Consider the following 22,553-nt stretch of genomic DNA (forward strand, 5'->3'; position numbering starts at 1 on the left):
GGAAACATACCCGGAATGTTGCGTTTATTCTGTCATGCATGTTTGAGAAATCCTTCAATCTCCATGGCAACCATTCCTCCCCTGCCACTTCCCCACTCTGCTCCTTCAGACTAGACAAAAGCAATTAGCAAACACTGCATCTGCTGACCTCATCACTCGTTGTGATGACTTCCTGAGTTTTTGAAAGAGCAGGAGTTTTTTTAAAGAGACAGAGGCCCAATTTCAAGATGTTATCGGACAACCATTAAATGCTAAAGCTAGCATCTGCTATCACAAACTAAAGGGGGATTTTTACATTTTTTATGGAATTTGGATTAAAGACTAAAATACCTGAATTCATAAAGAGTTTTTCTAAAACACAATTTGTGAATAGTCATACATGCGGCCTGCTTCTGTGTTAATATTTGCTGTGAGTCAATTAGCGGATGTGACAGACGAAAGGATTAGCAACAGGTGTTGGTGCTGATATGCGAAGTAAGTGTACCTTCATAGGGAAAGAGGATTCTGGGTTTTCTGATTGACTCTAGTTTCTTTAGTTTGGCCTGTCACAGCTTCCTCTCCGTTTCCTTCCTGTTCTCCTCTAGTTGTTGTTTCCTCTTCCTTTCCTTTCAGTTTCATTTCCACGCTCTCCTCTCTTTGTCCACCGTTCGTCACACTGTGCGTTGCGTCCTCTCGTCCTCAGGGAGTGGTGGCCGCCGAGACGTCCAGAGGGGGTCAGCTCCTCGAGGAGCCAAAGACGTTGCCTTTCAGAGCGAACACCTTCAGCCTCCAGGTGTCGATCCAGGACGTCCCCCAGTTCCTGTGGAGCATCAAACCCTTTACCACATGTCAGGTAAGCCACTGCCGAGGCGTCTGTGTCTCTCCGGAGGCAAACGGCTCATCTGCACGTTGTTTCCACTCCTCCTGGGTTCACTCATGAGTCAAACGGTGTGAGCAGCTCTCGCGTTTCCATCGGTGAAGTCGGAGGATTCCAGTGAACTCTAAACCTGTGAGCCGTTCTCTGGGCCTCTGCAGCACAGTAACACGCTCTGGTCCCTCCATGGTCACACTCCTGTCCTCCAGGGCCGGCATCCTGCAGCCTTCACATGGGTCCCTGGTCCTATAATGTGGAATTAAATGTCTAAACTGCCTCACTAGCATGAAGTCACGCTCTATAGAAACCTGATAATGAGCTGGTATTGGAGCCAGGTGTGCTGAGGCACAGAGACACTCTGACCGTTGCAGGAGACCGTCCCCTTCAGGACTCTAGGTTGAGAGAGCTGGACTGCGTTACATCCGCTACATAAATCCTACGAATGCGATTTGTTTTATTGCTTCTTCTACTGTGTGGTTCTGTTCCCTTGGTTTCAACGTTTTGATGTTATTAGGGATGAAAGGATTAATCAGATGAACCGCGATGAATCCATTTCTTTTAAACAAGAAAGGGAAGGGGAATCGTTTGTTTAGGTTTTTATTCTACTATGTTTTTAGTAGTTAGTTTTTACCAAGTTTAATCCAATTTTTCATTATATTATTTATTTGCTTGTCTTCTTTCATAATTGGATACTGTATTATTTTTATATGGTGTAAAGCACTCTGAACTGCCTCGTTGATAAAATATTCCATGCTAATAAACTTGACTTGCTAAACGCCCTGACAGCTCATACACACATCCTGTATGAAGAAACGTAACATCCTCCATCCACCTTGCATGGTGGAAATGGAAGAAGCCCAAAAGAATCACGTTGAAACATCTCCGGGTCGGTTGAAGCCCTGCGTGTTTCCGGTCCAAAAGCTTGCCTTGCAGCTGAACGCGGGTTGACACACAGCAGCTCACACAGCCACAGCTCTAGAGCACGCAGCATTCTGACTCGTTTTGTTCTTTCAAACAGTTTGTGTCTCTAATGTCAGACTCGTCGTCTTTCCGTTTGCCTCCTGCAGAGAGCGTGAACATAAGATGTGATTAATCGCGTTCGGTTTGCCGGCAGGAGCATTCATGTGCGAACTGAGGTAGAAGGAGGACGGTCTGTTGATGCTTTCTTGTGCTTTTTGTTGCAGTTCAGATACTCTCCCTCGACTCCCCTCCCAGCTCCTTCCTGTATGTTTCTGTTGCTTTAAGATCTGAAGACAGAGTGAAACACCCGCCACCTTATTTACGGAGACCCGGGGAACGTCAGGCGCGCCGAGCGAGCTGCTTTACGTGGGGCAGGTGCAGAATAACGGCCGCCGTAGATCAAGTCAGCTCTTTAGTGTCAGGCAGCGTCACAAGGTCCATGTCTGCAGCTGTTCTTTCTGATTATAGTGGCCTGAGAACAGAGCTGCAGCAGGCTGCATGGTTCCCGGTGCTCACAAAGGTCGTCGCCTCCAGCGTCTAGGTGTGGCTGAGATCAACATGATCGACATGTTTTTTTTATTCATCCTTCCAGGTCTGGTTAGCCGTGATGTAATATGAAACTACGCTGCATGTTGTTGGCGTTTTATGTGATAGATCAGCACATAATAGTGGAAAGGAGGGAAACTGATGCATGGTTTTCACTTTTTTCAACAACAAAAAAAACTCAAAAGTGTGTGGTAGGCCTTAGCACTCAACCTTTGTGATCTTTTTTGGACTTTTTTTTTCCCTTTTGTATCATTTTAAATCATGGAGTTTAACTGGAATTTCTATTTCACACCACCACCACACAGTGCCAGATTGTAGACACAATTACAACTATTTTTTTATTTGAACACTAAGAACCTGTCAAACTAGAAACGTCAAGCAGTCTAAATTAAAAAAATATGCTCAAAATCCAATTTTTCGAGTCTGACACGTTCCAGTTAAAACGTTCACTGGATATGAGCTGGATATCCAGGACTGCTGGATCTTTCTCTTCCTGAAGCTCTCTGCTCTTCCAAGTCCTGAAAACCACTTCCTGTGTGTTTCTTCAGTCATTTCCTCACGACAGGACGTCAAGCGCTGGGCGGGCGGAGACCTCAGAGCCGGAATGTCACCTGCCGACCGGGAGCTTCTCGTGAAGCAAATCTGTCGTTTCGAGCCGACGACGATAACGTTCCCTCCGCTTTTGTTTCGCAGGAATTCTCCTTCCCTCAAGTGTGGTGCAGCAACCAGCAGCCCCTGCACTGTGCCTTCCAGCTGGAGAGATACAGCCCCGCCGCCGCCCAGCTCTCCTGCAAAATCAGCGTGCGACAGGTCAAAGGTCACGAGCAGATCCTGCAGGTCTACACGGCCGTGGCCGAGGTGAGGCAGCGCAGCTTCCCCACTCTTCCTTTGTTCCAGGAGAATGAGGTGGTGGAGGTGAGACGGGGGGGAGGGCAGCTCTCCTGAGCATGCTCTGTGTGTATTAATAGAGCGACCAGGACGCTCCCGCCCGCCTCTCTCCGCAGATTTATGTCGAGCCTCCGCTGTTCTCCCCGCCGTACACATGGGGTAACTGTGTGTTTTGTAACCTTTATTTGCCCAGGGAGACGTGTGTTCCTGCAAAGAGCCTTCACACACACACACACACACATACACTGCCGTCAGCGGCTGAGCAGCTCCAGTGGAGCGGCAAGGAGCTGCGCCTCCTCACTCAAGAGCACCTTGACGGCGGTCGGGCTGCTGAGGCCCGTCCTCCCTCCAGGCCGCACGCCGCCGTAATAAAACGCAAACCCATGCACAGGAGAAATGTTATTTACAATTACTGTTTACACTTCGATTTAATTCCTCCCCGGTGATTAGCCCAGCTCCGTAAAAGCGGCGTTTTACAGGCGCCGCGTCGAGACTTCTCGGTTCTGATTCACCTCAGCCTGCCTCCAAGAACCTTCACCCCGTTACAACGACAGAGAAAAAAAACACAAACAGACGTGTGTTTTTGTCCACCGCTCTTATGCAAATATTAGAAAGTTTGGTGCATGAAGATCAACAGCTGGAGGGAGTAATTATCCAGTCAGGTCCAATTAAAGCCAACTGGAAGCAGAGGACGCCTTGAGTATGCATAATTAATAGAGCTCCAGTCATGAAAACATGGTGACTGGCTTTTAGTCCCCCGATCTGAGGAATGCAACGTAGTTTACCCACAAGAACTGCTCAACGTGTCAGTATCACCCACAGCCAGCAGGGGGCGTCATTTTGGTAACCAGGTACAACCTCTTCAACCATAACAAACATAATAGAGTCAGCATGTTGCGACAGAACGAAGGCCAATGTAGATAGAAGAAAGAAACTCAGAAATGTTGAGATTTATCTCAGAAAAGTCAAAATATTTTTACTTTTCAAACTCAGAAATTTTCTTGTTTTTTCTAGAAAATTTCTGCATTTTCTCTTCTATGTACCGTAGCCCTAATATGCCATCATAGCATGTTTTACTGCTTTACTACAGATAAAAAGAACGACTCCACCACTCCGAAAAATGCCTGGTAGTCACTGTAACACGTCTAACACAGGAACACCGCTGTCAGCTTCAGCTCTGCAGCTTCAGGCATATCTGGGGTTTTATTTTTTGCACACTTGATGTTTTAAAACATCATTAATTGCAATTTTCAACTTTTTTTCTCCCCTTAAGAATGTTCTGTTGAATATTTAGACTTTTTAAAGTATTTCTCGAGGCCAAGTCTGTAGGGGAAACACTGAAAACCAACATCTGGATGTCTAAAAAAAAAAGACATTTGTATTAATTCCTCTTTATTTGTAGCTCATAATCTAGTCTAAGCAACCCAAAGTTCTTCATGCTATCCAGTCATTTGCCCACTGATGGTGGTGAGCTACAATATAGTTACAGTCTGACAGAAGCGAGGTTGCCATGCCACCAGCCTTCCAACCACCATTAAAAAAAACAACTAAAGACAATAATCTTATAAAGTGTAACATAAGTTTTATTGACACTCAGTAATAGCCAAGCCAATGAGTTTCTAGATTTCAGAAACTCAGATCTAGTTTCTGAGACTGAGCAGAGAGTCGGTTCTGGCTCTGGGAGGGAAACTGTCCGTTCACTGAACTTCCAGCAGCTGAGTGACGTTCTGCTGTCGCCAGCGAGGCACAAACATCTCTGGCACCGTCGCCTTCCAGCCGCCGGCCTGACTGCAGCGGCTGCTTGTTGCGACGCTCCGACCATAACGACTCCTCCGCCTGCCAGCATCTCCGGCGGCGCACGTCAACCCGTCCCGGGTCCGTCACGGCTCCGTCCACATTAAACCCACCGCAGGCCGAGTCGGGAGGACATTCCAACAAAGCAGCAACAAAGAAACAGGACTAACACGGGATCCGCCTGGCTTCCAGCGACTTCCAGCTCATGATTTATACATTTCACAGCAAGAAAAAGTTGGGCTTTCTGTTGGAAAAGAAGAAGTCTAACTGCTTTCTGGAGTTGCTGGCAAGTCGCCAATGCAGTCTTGTTGTTCTAGTTGGAGAGTTTCCTCCTCCTCTTTCTTTTTCTTCTTCCCCCTGGAGGTTACGTTTAAGAAGAAAACAAAATGCTACCATCTGTTTGTCTCATGTGACCGTGTTTCTGCAAACTAGATGTTCCTGCTAAATGTTTCACAGCCATGAAGTTCTGTTTTACTTTCAACCAGCGACTTACACCGAGACTTACACCGTTCATCTGGGAATTCAGCTGACTTCCACTTCTTTACAGAGTTTTTTTTGGGGGGGGGGTTTATCCACGCTGTTCATTTTAGACTTTTAATGATTTATTTCAACTGGTATTGTTTTCAAAGTGGAAAACTTAAACAACATCCACCTCACAAGAATTTTAGAAACAATTGGTTCTGTAAATGCAGGGAAAGTTCAGGTCAGCAGCGGACCCTCGGTTACGGACCTCAGCTTCCCCCGAAAGGCTCCCCTCAAAAACTGAATCTCTATCTAAGAGTTCAAACATCAAACCTTCTTTAATACACTTCAACACACAGAGTGGAGCTGCCACAGCGGATGATATCTTCAGTCTTCTGCTGTGTTAAGTAGCGTTGCACCCAGGAAGTTCAGCTTTCCCAGCTGCATTTCCTCTTGAATATTTTAGAAAAGTCCTTGAATAGGCAAATTTTTCATGAATAATTTGTAGTTCAAAGTTGTTGTGTTGCAAAGACAAAATCTGCAAACAGGTGAATCCTGAATACTGAACCCTGAAAAGCCGAGGGTCCACTGCACCGAATAAAAGAAAATGGAGCTCCAACTTTAACAAAACGTAAATTAGACTACATTTGTCACATGTAGTCGAATTAAGTCGGTTAAACTCGCTTTATTTACGTATGTTTAAAGGGGCAGTATTACGTAAAATTGACTTTTTTGAGCTTTATGTCATGTTATAATGTTATTCACTTGTCAAAAACATACCCAAAGTGTTGTCCTTATGCTTTTATGGTGGGCACAATGGCAACCATTCCACTGTGTAAAATGCCTGGTTTGACCTAACTCCTTCTCTTGTGAGCCTCCGCCTCAAAGAACACCCCTCTCCCTTGACTCCCACATTCAGCTCCTTCAGACTAGCCAGCAGTAATTAGCAAACAGCTGGTGGAACAGCTCATCTGCTGAGCTCATTATTTCCCAGAGCTAGCATAAACATGGTTATAGGGTGAATAGGGGAGCCATGTTGTGACGACTTCCCGAAGAGCCGGATCTTCTTAAAGAGACAGAGTTCCAATTTTAATTTGTGAAATTATAAAATCTAATTTTTTCTAAGTCACATCGGATATATAAAGTAATAAAGCGACCCACATTTGGAGGCCTTGAGTCCTCGACGCGGCCGTTGCGGGTTCGATTCCCAGACCCAACCGACATTTGCCACATGTCTTCCCCCCTTTTCTGTCAGCCTATTGTCATATAAGGAACACTAGAGCCCACAAAAGGCCCCCTGGAGGGGGGGAAAAAAAACATAGTTTTTGATTGTTGTAAGAAATGGCACAATGTGTCTGGAAAATACTAAATATTGCCCCTTTAACATGACAACTTAATAAACATAGTATATTTACCTTTAAACTTAATTTGATTACTTGTAAGCAATTAACTCAAGTTGTTTTTTTGTTTGTTTGTTTTTTATGTTGGATGACCTGTTTTTGTTTTTCAGAAAAATGTGTTGTATTTTCTGATTCAACAAAATATGTAGAAAATGTTCAGCACATTGTATGGACTATTTCAATCATTATTCACCCACATTTTTCTGACTCATCTCTTACTAAGACCTGCTGTCTCCACAGCTCCCTATGAGCTTCAGCATTGTGTGGACATTAAGACAGCGGGTCAACCCGAATTGTATGGTGTGTGGTGAAAAACACAGATTAAACCAGGGGTGTCAAACTCCAGTCCTCAAGGGCCGGTGTCCTGCAACTTTTAGATGTGCCTCTGCTGCACCAAACCTGAATAGAATAATTAGGTCATTAAGGCTCTGGAGAACTGATCTACAGAAGGAGGAGGTAATTAAGTCATTTCATTCCAGTGTTTTATACCTGTGGCACATCTAAAAACTGCAGGACAGCGGCCCTTGAGGACTGGAGTTTGACACGTGTGGATTAAACGAATGAGTTGTGACTTTCTGATCTGAACTGTAATGTTTGGAAAATGATCAAAACGGCGAAAATAATCCCTCGAGAATTACATAGATAAATGTGATTTGTGGAAAATGTAATCTTACATTGATTTTTCTACTTCAGTCTCCTATTTGCATGTTGATGCAAGACTTTTAAACTTACTCAATTTAATTTAAAGTTACTCTATTTAATTTGGGTAAAAATTTTTGAAATGTAGCAGTTCCAGAGTTTCAGACACCCCAGTAAAGCGTACTTGGTTTCCCCATCTTTCTTCTTTTGGTTCATGGCCGGCATGGAGGCACTTTAAAACATTCAACATGCTGTGTGAATGATCTCAGCCCTAATGTTCCTCTATGAAATGCTTACAGCAGCTGCAGTCATTCATATCTGACAGTTGTCCTTTTTTTGCTGTCCGACAGGGTGAGAAAGAGCCAGTTCCATTTTTTATGCAGACAGACTGCACCGTCACGTCCCAAACGGGGCCCAAGGCCTTCAAAATCCCACTGTCCATCCGCCAGAGGATCTGTGCCACCTTTGACACTGCCAACGCCAAGGGCAAGGACTGGCAGCTCTTAGCCCAGAAACTCCACCTGGACCGGTGAGTTCTCCACCACTCTGTTAACGTATCGTGTTGGGAAATCGGGTTGGGCAAATCAGAGCAGGTGCACAGCATGCCAAGCACAGGAGGTTCAACCTTTTCACACTCGATTGGCTTATCACAAACCTCTTGGTGTTATATGGAGATTTTAGTTGATAGGCCAACAAAGGTAGCGCACAGTAGATGGTAAAGAATACACTTCAAGACATTGTACAAATAAAAAGATAAGTGTGGCATCTATTTATGTTAATTTCCCCTGAGTGAGTACTTTGCAGACCTTCCGATAAGTGAAGTGACAGTTCGGGATTTGGGTTTTGAGCCACGTTTCTTTGTACATCTAGAAACAACATTATTACACATTATTCTTTACAAATTGGTTCAACCTCAGTTTCTGAACCTCACATTTCAAGTCTCATGTGGTGTTTTGGCCTAGACCATTGCCTTGTATCTGCCTTTGTATCACCTTCTACCAGGAGCTGTCCTCCTGTCAGTGATGGGAGTGCTTAAATTAGTGTTTTTTGTAGCTTATGCATAGTTTCGATACGTATGCTTAAAATATGACGTTTTTCTTCCTTGTCAGTAACTACCAGTGTTTAAGTAGTTACCGACACTACTGAAACACTACTAGTGTTTAAGTCCTAGTAGGACAGCTACCAGCTGTCCTTCTGGTAGAAGGTGAGCCTGTGCTGCAGTCTCAGGTCTTCTCCAGTCTCCAACTGGTTTTCTTTCCACGACTGTCTTGTCTCAACTGGCCACCCTGCTTGTCCCTCCCGAAAGGACTGCATGATGATTGATTGGTTTGTTCATCGGACTCATGGTCCACATAGACATAAAAAAGAACAAAAGCATAATGCACATCACCATGGCGATGAACAGGTTGATTTGGGTCAGCTTTAGCCCTCCCTGGGCTGGGGGAGCTCTATCAGACGTATCCCCATCATTTTAATACTCAGCCATACTAATGCTCATGAGTATAGATATATATGTAGATATAGAAAATGTCAATTCTGACTTTCCAGATAACCTGTCTCCTCATGGCTTTCTTGCAATACTAACACAGCCATCTCATTTCTTGTCTGGTAATTGCTCTATCACAATGATGATGAGGAGAACTTGAGGTAACCGCTTGTCTTTGCTTGTTCCTGTGGCACCAATATTTTCAGTGGCCTCAGGCACTGAAGATCTTCCTCAGAGTTCTCCTCTGCAGCTTGACCAGCTCTGAATTGAGTCCAAAGTGACCAACAGCTGCAGCCTCTCTCATGTCGGCTCTAGGAAGGTGGCTTGGCTGCTGCAGTGGCACACTGCCCCCTGGTGGACTCGGGGGAAAACCAATACATTGACGCATCACCATATTGGCATGGCAACTGGCTCTCTGTTCTTCCTAAGCAAGTCAAACTTTAGTCGATTTCAAATCCTCGTGACTCGGGCTGTTAATTTATTCCTAATTATGTTCTTGAGGTAACAGCTTGTCTTTGCTTGTTCCTGTGGCACAATATTTTCAGTGGCCTCAGGCACTGAAGATCTTCCTCAGAGTATTTTCTAGTTTTAGATTCTTAGCTCTGAATTGATCCAAAGTGACCAACATGTGCAGTCTCATTTTTGAAATTCTGTTGTGCTCCAGTTAAAATCTTTCTCTGCAGGCTCTGCCACCTAAAACCACAGTCTGACACAACAAACACATTCTGTGCTCAGAATCAGCAGAGGGAAGTCCTGCTCATAAGTTTACATACGCCGGCAGAATTTCCGATCTTTATATTTGCTGAAAGACGACACGTTTTTTTTTTACTCACTGTTAGTGGTTAGATGAAGCTGCATTTGTTGTTAAAATAAACATATTTCTTGTTTTAAACCATAATAGCTGATAGAAGTTGTCAAATGACCCTAATGAAAAGTTTCCACGGAAACTTAGAACTGAAGTGTCAATCCAAATAACTAAAGGCTTTGACTCCTAATAATTGACGTGAGATTTTATGATAAATTAGGTTAATGCTATTAAATTTGGGTTGTTTTTTAACTGAATTTTTAACATTGTACATATGAACTGATCTTCTATGAGGTAAAAGAATCTCTTTACTTTGTTAAACTTGGAATTCTTCAACATCTGAAGGCAAATTGAATCCCTGTGGGTTTAGGGATCTAGCTGAAGGCAGACGTTTTGATTAAAATACGTTCTAAAGGTTTCTAACTGGAACTTCCTTCAGGAAACAGAGTTGAAGGTTTTTTCAGGCCATTATAATTATTTTGATTCTAATTTCCATCAGTAAGTTGGTAGGATTTATGGAGGGAGACGACTCAGAGCATTGATCTGGTTGAATTCAGTCATAAAAGTTTCAAAATATTCCAAAGTTTTTCTGTTAACTTTAATTGTGACATATTCTGAATCGTCATGGTTACAGGCGTCTGATCAATATTATCAAGTAATATTGTAGGGTTTTGAACAAGCCTGTGGATCAAGGAGGTTTTTTAAAAATCTGTTTGCTGCTGTGTTTGTGTGTGGCTTATTTATGTAATATCTGTGAATGTTGAAAAATTATTTTAGAGCTTTACAGCAGAAACACTGAGGTATGATCAAAAGGTTCTGACTAGAACAGCAGATTTTAATGTCTGTCTCAACTTCTGTCTCACCTCAGAAGCGACAAACTCACTTTAAAGTTCATTGTAACTCTTTTCTATATACATATATTTGTTAAAACTGTCACTATGTTGTGACAGTACTGTATGGGACAGTCAAACTGTGAAAAAAATCCAGCTCATCTACCTCTTCCCAGTGCTAACTAGAAGCAACCAATCAGAGCCAGGAGGCGGGTCTTAGTGCTGTCAATCATGCCCATTTGCTCGCCACTCCCCCCTTTGTTCTCTGCTATACTACTAGGCTAACGGCTAGTTAGCATGGCCATCAGTGACAGAGGATATCTGGTTTTCATGTGGTTGATTGACAGCGCTAAGCCCCTCCTCCTGTCTCTTATTGGTCGTTTTTAGTTGGGAGCGGTGGATTTTTTTGAGATGTCAATAGCAGCTCAGAGAGCTTTCTCATATTACATTGTCATGACATGATGACAGCTTAATTTGTTTAGCAAAAATATTTTTTAGAAATGTTGCTTAAACTTTAACATAACTGAGGAATAAAGCATGATCAGTGGATGTAACTTAATACGTCTTCATGTTATATCATGTAAAGAGTGAAATCCTCATCCCTCCGCCATGTTGTGCTCCTCCACAGTAACCTGAGCTACTTCGCCAAGCAGCGGAGTCCCTCCGCTGTCATCCTGAGCCTGTGGGAAGCTCGTCACCAGGACTCTGCCGACCTTGACTCTTTGGCCAGCGCCTTGGAGGAAATTGGCAAAATCCACTCCAAAAGCTCCCCAAAGGACCCGGACGAAGCAGAGCCTGACCTCAATCACATAGAAGCGGGCATCCTTTACGGCACGGCCAATCCTGCGGCGGTTCCGGAGGGCGAGGACTGCGCTCCTGAATACACGGGCTGAGAGGAAAGGTCGGCCGGCTCTAACTGGCAGAGCAGCGCGCGTGTGCATGCGCGCTCGACCGCTGACGGACATGGCGCTACCCCTGCAGCGCGTCGGGAGGTTGTCTGTGAGCGGACAGTGGCAGCGGTCAGCACGGCGAGCGATCACAGCGGGCCGAGGTGAACCAGCTCCTGCTGTGGATCTGCCCTTGTGTTTTAACGGATCTGTGGACTGACTGTAAATCTTTGTCGGCATTTCCTCAGTTGTTTTTTTTGTTTTGTTTGTTTTGTTTTGTTTTGATTTTTTTTCCCAGCTCTTTGTTTTAAGTTTATGTCTTTTGAGCATTCATTAGTTTTGACTTTTGCTCAAAATATAAAGGATTTTTTATTTCGTTTAGTTTTTATTTTCAAACACACCCTCTCCTTTTTATCTCAACAACGAGGAATGGCGTTTTGTATGTCCATCCTTTTATCTTTTTTTTTTAAGCTGGATATTACTAACATCGTTGTGAAAGTGAACTTTAAAAGCCAGATATTCAAAAGTCATTCATTTTCATACCCTTAAAAAAACTCTAAAACGTCAGAAAACCCTTCGTTTGCATTATCATTTCCACCAAAACAGAATTATCAGCATTAAGCAACATCAGAATTTAAACTGGAGATGGATGAAAACAATGTGGATGAAGAGGTTTGATCACTGTGCTGTTAGTTTGTTACAGTTTGGGAGGAAGCTGTAGAGCATCATTTCCTGTCTGGGGCATCTTATCACCTAATTACCACCATGAGCTCCCACAGTGGACCTCATATCAGGCTCTGACACATTTCGACTAAACCACCCAGCAAACACACACACACAATGTAGACACTTTGTGAAATGTGTGAACACTATCTGACAGTGGAATGCATTAAAGTCACAACAGCTTTGAGGTTGCAGAAACTAAAGATGTTTTTAGTTTCTCATTTAAAAATGGCTCTAAAGTATAAAACACCAAATCCAGATGACAGAAAGAAGGATGTATTTGACTGATTCCTGGTATACTACTAAAGTTATTGTTATTACGCTTTAATCCAGATGACACCCAAAAGCATTTCTGTTGTTTGGTAAAGGGCTAAAACAGAAAACTAGTAGTTCAAGAAAGCATCAAAAGCACTCCACACCACAGCAGTGCGAGGATGACTGGTAGTTAGCAAGAGCAGGAGCTTGAAGACAAACCCTAACCAGACAAACTAAACACCGCCAAGCCCTGAACGTGTACTAATATATTCAAACAGTGGAACTCCTGGGGATTTGTAATGTGTGCCGTCAAATTGGCAACCGGCCCATCTACACAGTTCTGCTCAATTCTCATCACCCTTAACTGCTCCATCTGGGCTTTCTCCCATTCAATTTGATTTCTCTGGCAGAAATTTTTCTTCGACGAGATTCGAAAACAATCGGTAAACAACATCATCGTTCACAACTTCTCCTTCTGTTTGCCAATTGTCTCTATAGTTTTAACAATGGCAGTTGAGGAAGTCAACGAAACCATTCAGTCCGTGTTGGCCACGCCTCCAAATGTTTCTTATCTTATTATAATTAGTATTCACAGCCATCTGGTTCTTCTCATCTCTACTCTCATCACAATGGTGGATGGTTGTTTATGGCGCAGGTCATTTCTGGTGCAAACGTTAGCAACCGGCTAAAATTTACAACTTCAACAGAACTTCACGCCTCCAGCAAGCAATTGTTTCTCAATAGCTGAGGTTCCACACACTCCATACGAAGTAAATTGTAGGGGCTGGTTCTTATTAGAAGTTATTTAGTTCCTCACTTCCTGTTATTTTGCATAAGGTTGAAGGTCCAATGGCTAGTGCAACTTATTGTCTTGTTTTCTTTAAAAGAGAAACTTTTCTCTCTGTTTATGTTCAGTTTAAAGTGGATGAAGATTTTAAAGTAATCCACATTTTTTTTGTGAATCCACCATGAAATGAGCCATGTTTTGTTTCACAGTTTTCCTCAGCACCGCAGCACTCGTAGTTTTCCTTTCTGTACCTGCAGTTATGAGGTTTTGTCTAAGAACGTTAAAAGAAACCTAACTTTTGAAGTTTCTTTATGTTGTTGTACCAAACATTATGCTTAACGGACTCCCCGAAACTCAGCAGTTTCCCAGTGTCAGCCGTGCTCATGTAGATCTAGTCTTGTTTTGATACTTTTTATGCTACCATTGTATTCTCCTGCTGACCAGCAGAATCATTTCACTACTTGTTTTTTTATTTTTGTTCAAATGAAGGCAAGCTTTGTTCTAATGTCAGTAGTGTTTTTATCCAACCTGACTCCACATTGTGGCAGTAAACTACTTTGATGTTGTGAAGCTACTACCCAAAACTTCACTTTTCCTACTGATGGACTAGTCATGGCTATAATTTCCATTCTGAGGGTATTTTAAATCTTGTTTTTTATATATATATATATAACAATTACATCAACATGCCAAGAAGCATGTTCATGTAATGGACGATAGTTTGAAGCCGATAGGAACATTTGGGTTTGTCCAACAATCCGCAGCCAGATTAAACGTGAGCTGAGCTAGCAGTTTCTCCAGAACCTCCACTCACACCTGGACAGCCTCCTGTGTGACACCAGCAGGCTTATGCTGAACCTTTTATAGTTCAACTAAAATGATACTTCGGTGGTTTCGCCTTTTCACAGAAAAAAACCTGTGGTAGGGCCATCAATTTTTTCAGCTAACATCAATGTTGTGACGCTAAGCTCAAGCTAGCTAGAGACTACCAACAAGATCTTGAGTCCGCCAGGAAACCTGGGAAAGTGCAGCCACAGCCCGTCTTCAAAGGCATTCCATAATCAACAGTCTGCTGAAAACCACTTAAAACACTTTTGGCGTACTTGCAGTATATCAAAACACCCAGCAGCATTAACCAACACAGCTTTAGCGTAGCATAGTGACAACTTATCATCATCCACCAGTGAGGAATTGAGTAGTTTGTATCCACATTATTCCGAGGACATCGTCCTCTTCGGTTGTATTTGTTTGAAATAGCTAAAAAAGCAAATAAAAGTGGTCAGTCAAGCTAGCATTTTGTTTTTGTGTTTTTACTGCATTTAAATTATACAAGTCATGACAAAAAAAATAAACTGAATGAAAGAGCAAGATTTATTTTTGGCTAACTACAAATTTCAATAAAAAGTCAGATAACAAGCCACAATAAAAATCAAAGACGAAAGAAACAACATTTTTTTGCACCTTCATTTACATGTCAATGAATGAGGTGTCTGCTTTTTTCCCTCAGATAAGACCAGTTATTGATAACGAACGTGTAACCGATTATCTCGCAATTTGAAAATATAAAATCTTTGCTGCCTATCTTTTTTCACCCACATCAACATGTCCTGTGGCTATTGCTGTTGTTTTATTGCTCATTTTTCCAGTGAAAACGGCTCATCTGTATTAGGGAAACGCACCTCAGCTTTTCATCGGGTGTTGCTTTGAACACATCAAATTATTTCTGACCTGCTACTGTACATTTGAGTGGTTGTTGTTGTCCCGCTATGCTGGTGAAATCTCTTTAATTTCCCGAATCATCTCTATGCATTTCAAACAGATTATAGAACTCCTTTTGTATACTTTAAGTGAAAAGTGTTCGTGTTTTCTTTCCTTCCTTTCAATCAACTGTGACTGATTTTTGTTATTCCTGCGGGATAAAAAGAGAGTTTCTGTAGGAGCTAAGCTGCTGTTGCATCAAGTGTCCATGCCCCTTGTCTCCTGTCACACTTTGCGTCCCCCCCCCAGCAGCCTGGACGTGTCCCAGTGACATCTGCTGTGTCTCATTATAACCTGAAAGTAATGCTCACATCCTCACTGTGTATAACCCTGTGGTGTCAGATATAATCCTGTTTCATGGGAGGAAACGTTCACTGTCGTGTCAACGGAGTTGGTTGGCCCCATGCTCTCTGTTGCTACACGCATGGCCTTCGGCTTCAGATCACTATTCTTGTGCCTTGTTTACCTACTGTAAATGGTGAATGTTGTAAAGTACAGGTGATGGGAAGAACAACAACAACAACGACGACGAAAAAGAACAAATAATCACGCTGACATACATTTAAAGGTATTAGTTGAAAAAGTATTTAAGATTATAATATTGAATAGGCTGCAGAGCTTTTCTAGTGCTGAACACCTACGTTTGGTAACGCCAGGGCAGCTTTGTGGTACACTGTATCTATAATTACGGACATTTTGGATGTTTTCTGTACAGTAGAATTTGCAAATGTATATGCAGCCTTTTGGAAATAAATGTACAGCTGAAAGATCATCTCGTCTCTCGTGTCATTTTGGGTCATTTTCCCGTCGCCTCACTCACGTTGGTGTGAAATGATATGCACATCTCAGAATTCAAAGTCAGATGGCATTACCTCTCGTGTGGAAAAACGAACGGCTGGGACTGGAAACAGTCGCCGATTCTTCGACTTTAACGCTGGGCTTCTGGAACGTCGGGTTTTAAGCATAAAAAACAGATTGGTAGACGTGCTCTGGTGATACTGTCATCATTTTGTAGTTATTTTGTTTCAAAAAAAGAAATGTAGCTGAAATTTCAGAGCTAGTGTGCAAATACAGACTTCAGCAGCAGCAAACACAAGGTTTCTGCTTCTGACTGTAGCAGTTTCTGTGTGCAAAAGGAAAAGTTGCTGTTGTTATACACATTGAACACTACAAAATTCATTACTGTGTTGCCCTTGTCAATGAGCTTTAGAAGGATTTTGATACCATTGTTTGTGACATTCTGTACCAAAAAGGTTGTGATATTGGCCTGGCTGACTGTGCTCTCAGTTGGTTTATGGATTTTCCATTAAATTGAAAGCAGAGCATTAAATGTAATGAATCTCTTTTGGATGTGGTTGGTGGTGGACCTCAAGGGTCAGTGTTAGGACTCACACTTCTTACTACTTACATAAATAAGATAAGATAAGACACGCATGCATATATCCATATTGATGTCAATGATGGTATTTGTATCAACCCCCCTTCAGTCAATACTTTGTAAGACCACATTTTACTTCAGTCAGTACTTCAGTACTTCTGTTGGGTTTTGGAGACTAAATAATTTGCCCGTTCTTTGAGAAACACCTTCAACTGAGTCAGGTTGCTAAGTCCTGTTTTTATCATGAAGAAGGCCTTCTGTTCTGCAGCTGGATGCGTGACTGGTGCCCAAAGTCTACTGAGATAGAATCATCTGGCTCCAAAGAGGTCAGTCCACATCCTCGCCATGCTGAACATAGACACAAACAAAAACTCCAAGTGAAGAGCCAAGTGACAACTTTCTCACAATTTCACCAGCTAAAAGCAACTGTGCTTTCTATAAATATTTTATTTGTGGTTCTCGAGCCACAAGAGGTAAAGTATCAAAGGAAAACATTGTCATTTATTTTTGTGTTTTTAACACAAGTAAAAATATATATTTCAGAATAAAACAATAACATTCCATGTTAAATGTGAAGCACATAGGGGTATTCAATTCTGAGTATTTATTGTACTCTCTAAACGAGTTGGCATATAAACAACAAGTACAAAAGTTAAGCAAAAGTGATAAGTAAACAAGAGCTTTGAGTTTGAGAAAATTTTGGTCTTTCCGGTTATTGTTGATATGGAAACGCTTTGACGTACTAAAGGCTCACAGGTGTTCAAAAGTGAGTCAACTCAATATTTGAGTGAGTCACTCAAAACATTGAGTGGAGTCAACTCAATGTTTTGAGTGAATCAATGAGTACATCTAGCAGGATCAACAACATTGCTTCATAATGACAAGACATAGTGACAACTTATCATCTTCCTCCAGTGACGGTTTGGATGAAAATGCTAAGGGCCCTAAGGTGGCCCTTAGCATTTTTTTTTTTTTTTTACAGTTTATGTTCTGAGTTTACGGTTTAAGTAAGCAGTGGGTAATGTTGAAAGACAACCCGTGCCACACCTTTTTTTCAGTCTGATAGAGTGGCCCATTAGGAAATATCAGGACTGTGTTATTTCTCTATTCTGTTCTGCCAAACCAGTATTTCTGGAAGAGGAATCCTGGCTTGTTTGACGTCTTCACCAGCAGTTAAATAGTTAACAAACAGAAAAGGAAGAAAATATTAAACATGATTAGCTGTACTGTAAAAAAAAAAAAAAAAAAAAAAAAAAACAAGAAGCAAGAACAAAATACATAAAGGAAGAGTACGGATTTGGTTTCTGGGTATGTTTCTAGTTTATTGTGTCTCTGTGTTTTTGAGTCTTCCACTTGATTGTCTCCAGCTGTCCCTTGTTTCCTTAGATTATCTCCCTGAGTATTTAATCCCACCCGTGTCCCCTGCTCCCTACTGGATCCTTGTAGTGTGTCGTGTTCCAGTCTAGTGTGTTATCAGTGTCTGAGTACCTTGCTTCATTGCTCACCTGTGCTCCCGGGATGTCTTTACTCTTCATTATTCATCTTTAAAAACCATCATTTACTCTTCAACTCGGGTCCGCCACATCTATCCTCACCACTACCAACAACCAACTCATGACAGGAAGGATGCATGTAAACATGACTGTTGGTGTGAGAATCACACAGGAGTGAAGACGCTGGGGTGGAATGTACACACCACATTCAGCCCACACCACACCAGTTGCCGGTACAGAGTCATGGAGACTCTAAAGTCTTCATAACTTTGGAGATGAGAGCATTTTTATAAAAAAAAAAATAAAAAATAAAAAAATAAAAAAATAAATAAAAAAAAAAAAAAAAAAAAGCTTGTTAAACTAACGGCTCCTGTGTGAAAGTCAAACAGACCATCCAGTTTATTGAACCTGAAGCTTCAGGAACATGTGAGAGGCTGTTTAGGACAAAAACTATGTTTTGTCTCACACACACTACTAAAGACTCATACACACGCACAAAATTGCGCATATACACTTCTAAAATATCACAAACACACACAGCATACAGACATACTATACTGAATGATGGGTCGAAAATGTGTGTGTGGGTGTGTGTGTGTGTGTGAGACAGAACATAGTTTTTGTCCTAAGGAACACTTCAAAGTCTCACTTAGTATGCTCCGTAGGGGAAAACAAGTATACAAATTATTCATGACAGGTTCCCTTAAAGAAAGAGTGAGTCGTAAACAGCTGGCCCCCACGCTGCACCAACTTTGATACTTTCCTTCAAAAGTCTCTTTTGACGCGGGGCCTCCGATGAAGCGTTGCTCATGGAGACCGTTCAGTCGCCGGCACAGAGCCGGTTTAATTAGCAGCTCCAGTTGTAGATTTGCTTAAAATGCTTGAAAAGCATTAGAGGAAACGGTCGTGATTTCAGCTAACTCAACATTGAGTGTTATAAATCAGGCAGTCGGGTTGTAAAATAAAAACACCCAGGATGAGGGAGCAGAAGAAATGAAGGACACGTGGGGGCAGAAAAGAGGCCAAAATTATTTGTACTTGGTGGATTTAGATTAGAATTTTTTTTCATTCAACCAATTAGTTTGTTTCTGATTGGAAATCCGTCTGTCTGCTTGTCATCCATCCATTCGCCCATCCTTTCATTCCTTCCTGTATTTTCTTCCTTTTTCTTTCTTTCCTTCCTGTTTTCCTTTATGTACTTCTTTCTTTAGGACTCAGTCTTCAATGAGGTCCTGGTCCATTGACCTGTGTCCTCTCTCACAGCCCACTTTCCTGTGAAATAAAGACCACGAAAGTTTTGTTTTGTTGTTTGTTTGTTTTTTAAATAGGAAAGAAAATGGATGGAGAAAAATGTGCCAAACTCACTGATATGTTTTCCTTCAAAAAGTTCAGAACCTGAAACAGAAGGAGACTTCTCCTAGACTTTAGGCTTATCGTAGTCAATGGTTACGGTTTCACGGGTTTTATCATTTGATAAAAAATGGATGGAGATAAAGTGATAACTTTCACCGTCTTGATAAGGAACATGCTGGTGTTCCTCAGGTCCAGTTGCAAAGCGGGAGGCAGAGCAGGGCCACAAGTACGTTTTTCAGGAACATGAGACTATTCTTACCATTCTATTTTTTGATAAATGAAAGGCTAGCTGGTTTAATCAGCTGGTTTAGTTAAAGTTGTTGTTCCACAATCGGTGGAAGAAAACCTGAATCAAAACTTGAGGTAAATTTATATTTACCTCAAGTATAATTTCCATATCTTTTAAAACTTATTTCAAAAGGCTATTTCTCCTCTGTAGGTTCAGAAAATATTTCTATTCGGCCTACACCTGCCCTTCAATGACTTGATCTACATATATTTATCAGCAATGTAACTGTAGGGAACTTGGCAGATAGCCAGTTTAATGTTGTCCATATTTAATCTCTAGAATGTCCTGTACGTTTCTCTATACAGTAGATTGTGGTGTTATAGTTTTGAATTCGTCTCGAGTGTGTGTGTGCGTGTGTGTGTGTGTGTGTGTGTAACCAGGGTTGCATATTTTTGTCTGAGGCATATCAGAGAGTCCCCACACTCCTCTTTTTCTCCTTGGAATTGTTTTTTGTTTTGTTTTGTTTTTTTAAATAGGAAAGAAAATGTATGGAGAAAAATGTGCCAAACTCACTGATATGTTTTCCTTCAAAAAGTTCAGAACCTGAAACAGAAGGAGACTTCTCCTAGACTTTAGGCTTATCGTAGTCAACGGTTACGATTTCACGGGTTTTATCATTTGATAACTTTCACCGTCTTAATAAGGAACATGCTGGTGTTCCTCAGGTCCAGTTGCAAAGCGGGAGGCAGAGCAGGGCCACAAGTACGTTTTTCAGGAACATGAGACTATTCTTATCATTCTATTTTTTGTGTGAATTAATATTTAATTCGAAGGCTTCTGGACAAAGACGAAGTTTGATTTTAAGGACATAAAATTCTAGGGGACAGTGGCCACATCCTCACCCCTTCGTCTCTGCAGATCTTCCCCTGAGGCAGCCAACTTTTGCAATAAAACTGCAAACCAATGTATTCAAGACAAACACAAGGTACTTAGTGCGTAAAAAAATAAATAAACAAAAGAAGGGTAGGTTTCAAATTCAGCTGAGAGTTCAGCTTAAAGGATGACAGTGAGTTCTTATCTTCATCAATCTAAGGTTATTTTGTTGCTTTATTATTCCTAAGAATCTCACAAATTACATTTAAAATCCATCCTTGTTTCAAGTTAATTTTTGTTCCCTGACTTGACGTTTTTAAACATCAGACGCCAGATATGGATATTTATTTAATATACACGATGTTCAGGCTGTGCCTGTCATACATCTCAAACCACTAAGGCAGAAGGTGTCTTTTTTTCCAAATGAGCTCCTGACCCCAGGCTGCCTGTCCGTGCCTCTGTATGTCTGGATCTATCTGTATGTATATCATTTTTCTTGATTGACTGATAACTCGTAGATGAGTTAATGTGAATTGATGTGTGCCCGAAGAAAACTGTCCTCTCGGTTCCTCAGAAAAAAAAAAAAAAAAAAAAAAAAAACATTTTCTCCATATCGTCGGCGTCGATCTCGCTGCGGACCCAACGGAAGAACTCGGCAATGTAAATTCAAAAATTCATGTCTTATCTTGGAAAAAGTAGCTCGGAGGTTTGGTTTCAGCCCCTTCGCCGGCCTTATCATCAAAAAGCACACGTTCAGAGAGAGTTGCAGGGGTAAACAGAGCAGAAATTCACGGCAGCGGCAAACTCTGAGTGATTGGGTGAATGAAAACAGGCTGTGAGACGCAGAAGAGGATGGCGGTGAGTGAAGCGCAGACATGCAGGAGGACTGCATGCTGTCCGTTACATGTGCCTAGTAGCCCATGAACCCAAGAGTTTCTCAGCTATGAGAGCAATCTTTGAGCCCGCAGCATGACCTCGACTACTCAGCACTGTCCGACCATTTTGGCCAGAGCTGAGGTTGCCATGATTGACAGGAACGGTTTTATTTCAGCCCTCACTAACATCTTCTTGTCACCACAGCCCATTACTTCCTGACGCTCTGCATATCCATGCTCTGCAGACAACCGCTTAATAGATAACGGCAAACCTGCAAACACAAGTTGTTAAACTCTACTGACTGTTAAATAAAACTGTAAAGAACATATGATGTCTTTTTTTTATCACTCTGTGCCAAACGATTCTTCATGAATGATGAGCAGGGAACATTTTTCAGCCATTTGTTGTTGAACTTTCTCAAGTACAATTCCTTGACCTTGTAGGCCCGACGTTTTGGGAATCCATACGTTTCTCAGTAGCTGCGTTTTCATTGACCGTATAATTGCACAATTTGACATTTCACAAATAAACTTGCTTAATGGAAACACGTTAAATTATAAAAAAAAATAAAATTAAATTCTAGTTCTGTAAAACTCTCTAGATGTTATGTACCAGACTCTAGATGATGTACCAGACAGATAAACAAACCTGGTTTTCTGTTTGGTACTTTCTCATAGTTTTAATTATGTCACAAAGGGAAGCAATGCGGTCTGAGGCGTTGCCTTACAATGAATGAATCTGCAAATATGCCTGCAGTTAATTCAGAGGTTATGTCTCTATTGATCAGAAGCTCATAAAGCCATAAGATCATGACATGGTGTTTGCTTAAAGGCCTAGTAATCTCAGTAATCTTTTAAATATGAACGGATCATGAGTTGCTGTTGAATAAACTATGATGGAAGAGGAGTGGCATATTCTTGGATCAAAGACATCAATATGTTCAAATAGCTCATGTGATTTCTGATTTACTGAGGGTGAGCAGTGGGGTCAGGGGTCAGTGCTGGGCCCTAAACTATTTTTTACACTACATAAATGTATCTATGTTGCTAGCATTTATTTTATTTGCTGATGATATCATGTCTGTTGAATCACCTGAGAGGATCTCATGCCCAGTTGACTACTGACATGCATCTTCCTCCTGCATAATACATTGAGATCTTCCATGTCTGCATGAAGCAGCGGAGAGTATTGATTAAAAATGGTCTTCCTCTGTAAATGAGCCTTTGTAGCAATACATCAGAGTGACGTGACACTTTTTCATTGACTGCCACCTGAGGA

The 22,553-nt window shown here is 41.7% G+C and overlaps 1 protein-coding gene across 1 annotated transcript in view; it reads left to right on the plus strand.

Moving 5' to 3' along the window:
* Window positions 1–15,599, plus strand: part of unc5db (unc-5 netrin receptor Db) — a 209,452-nt gene extending 193,853 nt beyond the window's left edge. Inside the window, exons 15-18 of the mRNA XM_044110930.1 lie at window positions 683–832; window positions 3,053–3,217; window positions 7,893–8,071; window positions 11,292–15,599. Coding sequence (XP_043966865.1) covers window positions 683–832; window positions 3,053–3,217; window positions 7,893–8,071; window positions 11,292–11,556 — 759 coding nt within the window. The 3' untranslated portion in view covers window positions 11,557–15,599. The remainder of the gene's footprint in view (window positions 1–682; window positions 833–3,052; window positions 3,218–7,892; window positions 8,072–11,291) is intronic.
* Window positions 15,600–22,553: the final 6,954 nt, after the last annotated feature.

Source organism: Gambusia affinis, linkage group LG03, assembly GCF_019740435.1.
Source record: "Gambusia affinis linkage group LG03, SWU_Gaff_1.0, whole genome shotgun sequence".
NCBI classification, from domain to species: domain Eukaryota; kingdom Metazoa; phylum Chordata; class Actinopteri; order Cyprinodontiformes; family Poeciliidae; genus Gambusia; species Gambusia affinis.